Source organism: Silene latifolia, chromosome X (genome assembly GCF_048544455.1).
Source record: "Silene latifolia isolate original U9 population chromosome X, ASM4854445v1, whole genome shotgun sequence".
Lineage (NCBI taxonomy): Eukaryota > Viridiplantae > Streptophyta > Magnoliopsida > Caryophyllales > Caryophyllaceae > Silene > Silene latifolia.
In genome coordinates this window covers 30,674,728-30,677,330 of record NC_133537.1, presented here as the reverse complement: position 1 = coordinate 30,677,330, position 2,603 = coordinate 30,674,728, and the positions used below count along the sequence as shown (strand labels likewise).

The following is a 2,603-nucleotide window of genomic DNA, read 5'->3' as shown; positions in this document are numbered from 1 at the left end:
TGTTAGGAGCTAAATCTTTTGGGTCTAATGAAATTTTGGTTGCAGAAGCTCAGTCAGTAAAAAAAAAAGACATTTTAGGTGCTTAATTTTTATTTGTTTCAATGACAAGCATGACTTCTTAGACCATCCACAAGCAAAGGTCGCGCTAACTAGGTCGCGACCCGATTTTACTATTAATCACACCTTATTAACCTTGACTCATTTTCACCCTCCCAAGCAGATGGTCACGACCTAGGTCATCAATCCAATCATTATCCACTTTACAACATTCTCATTCATTTTTTTTTTTTTTATTTTTTAATTGTTCCACCAATCAAATTTAGACACATAGGAGGTCACAAAAGTGGTCAATTTGTTCAAGTATGGTCACAAATTAACAACTTTGGTCACCAATTAAGTACCTTAATTAATTCATTAACCATGACCAAGCAAGATCATGACCAAACAATTGACCTTCCTCGGAGATAGTCTTAATAAACGTCACACATCTTCAACTTCTTTTTTATTAGTAAAGATCACTTGGAAACAGTAAGAATCACTCAGAGACAAGAGACAATAGACCTTGACAGTTGGATTAAGCCCACAACTCGTGAATTGACAGCTACGCGAACATGTAAACCAAGCAAACTCCTTCATTCGTATTTACAATTTAGATTTCAGTATTGCGTATTTACATAAGAAATGATGAATGATTCAATGCCCACCAGATCAATTAAAAAAGTATGATCCTGTGGCACACTCCAACTCAATTCTTTGAAATTTCTTAACCGGTTCATCGTCCAGTCCATCGAATTTACACCATACAGTTTGCGGAAGAGAAAGATATCGCATTTTCAAAATCCGAATTGACCATGTATCCCACTCAAACCCGCATTTATTACACCACACCACACCTCCAAATAATCCAACCTTACAAAAGAAAGAAATCAATCCATCCGTACTTGATTCATATCACCTAATTGAAATCCACTCATTTGAATCATCCCAGGTAGGAACCAAGTTACTACTACTCAACTCACTCTCAAACCGACTTGAAACAGAGCTCCAACACATAATATCCAACTCTTGAAGAAAAGAATACTCAATTGAACCCGAACCAATGCTTAAGTTTTCTGTAGACTCCCACTGCGGGAACTCAAACGGGCACCTAGGTGACATGAAACGCTTCTCCAATTGAACCACGTCATCATACCCGGACACAAACGGGTGATCCAACAACATACGGACGGTCCACCTCTCTTTCGGATCCTTTAAAAAACACTTGCTTATAAAATCTCTCCCCTCATCACACACTCCCTCGGGAATCCTCGGACATTCCCCACACACCCCAATCCGATAAAGTAAACAGCTGACGTCACTTCCCGGCGAACACTCCCACGCGGGCTTCCCCGTCAACATCTCCACCACCGCACACCCAACCGCCCAAACATCCCCCGCCGTACCGGCGACCATCTCCGGCGACATATACAACGGCGTTCCCCTCAATTGACCGCCATAATTACCTTTACAATCCTCAACCCGTCTCGAAAGCCCAAAATCAGCAATCTTCACCTCCTCATCCTCGAAAACAAGAACATTCTGCAATTTAACATCACAATGCACAAACCCACTTTCATGAACATCACACAATCCCTTTAATATCCCTCTCGTAAACCTCTTAACCTCGGAAATTCCAAATTTAACCTCGGATTTCCTAAGGTGGTCCCACAAACTTCCCTTTGAAGCATACTCCAAAAAAATATTATAATATTGACTACCATTCTCCTCGGAGATGGAGTCTCCGAGGTATTGAATTATGTTACGGCCACATTTTCCAAGCTCCACTAGAACTTGTTTCTCGTTCTTCAGTGAACTCGAATTTAAAATATGAGACGATTTTACAACTACTGCTGTATCAGTATCACTACTTACATGGTTTGGTTTTGTCACGCTTGCTAAATTGACTCTACCAAAACTCCCTTGTCCTATAACTTCACCTCTAACCCACTCCATGGAGTATAAATACAAAAATTTTGTTGATATTTTTTTGTGGAAAATATTTGGACCGTTTTTGAGGTACGATTTTCAATGTTACGGTAAGGAAGAGGTATTTATATAGGAGAAGAGGTGGGTGCCTGGGTGGCGCTTGGCGTGTGGGTGTAACGTGTGAGACCTTTTCATTTAATTTTGCTAGTTTTTATTTTATTTTATTTTTTTTTAATAACGGAGTTGGCGCAAAGGTGTTGGCGGGGATTTGAGCACGTGATAAGCAAGGATACTTGCTTGTTGTGGACAGTGAAGTCTCACGTAAAATGTTATTGTTGTGTGATCTTAATCAAATATACTCTGTATTATTCCAATAAAATGATAAATACTTTGATCATATACTTGGTACGAGTAACCTTTTCACATTAAGGAACTCATTAAATTTGATACGGAGTATATATTAACAAAAATGAAACCAAAGTTATAACTTATAAGTATTATTTTTCATGATTTTATTAGCAAAGTTAATTACAAAACTAGAACGTTTTGTTATATTTTTTTGGTGAGTACTTATATACTCATATGAGCAATTAGGTTATAGAGATAATAACATGGTCTTGTATAAATTTTACTTCTAC

The 2,603-nt window shown here is 38.3% G+C and overlaps 1 protein-coding gene across 1 annotated transcript; it reads right to left on the bottom strand.

The window, feature by feature from the left end:
• Positions 1-619: 619 nt before the first annotated feature.
• On the bottom strand, positions 620-2,128 carry LOC141623184 (mitogen-activated protein kinase kinase kinase 20-like). Its single transcript, XM_074439268.1, has one exon. It carries the CDS (start codon positions 1,990-1,992, stop codon positions 952-954), a length of 1,041 nt encoding a protein of 346 aa, XP_074295369.1. The 5' UTR covers positions 1,993-2,128; the 3' UTR covers positions 620-951.
• Between the last annotated feature and the right edge of the window lie 475 nt (positions 2,129-2,603).

Bases quoted from the DNA above. Each gene is read 5' to 3' on its own strand.
- LOC141623184 (XM_074439268.1), bottom strand. From the start codon at position 1,992: ATGGAGTGGGTTAGAGGTGAAGTTATAGGACAAGGGAGTTTTGGTAGA.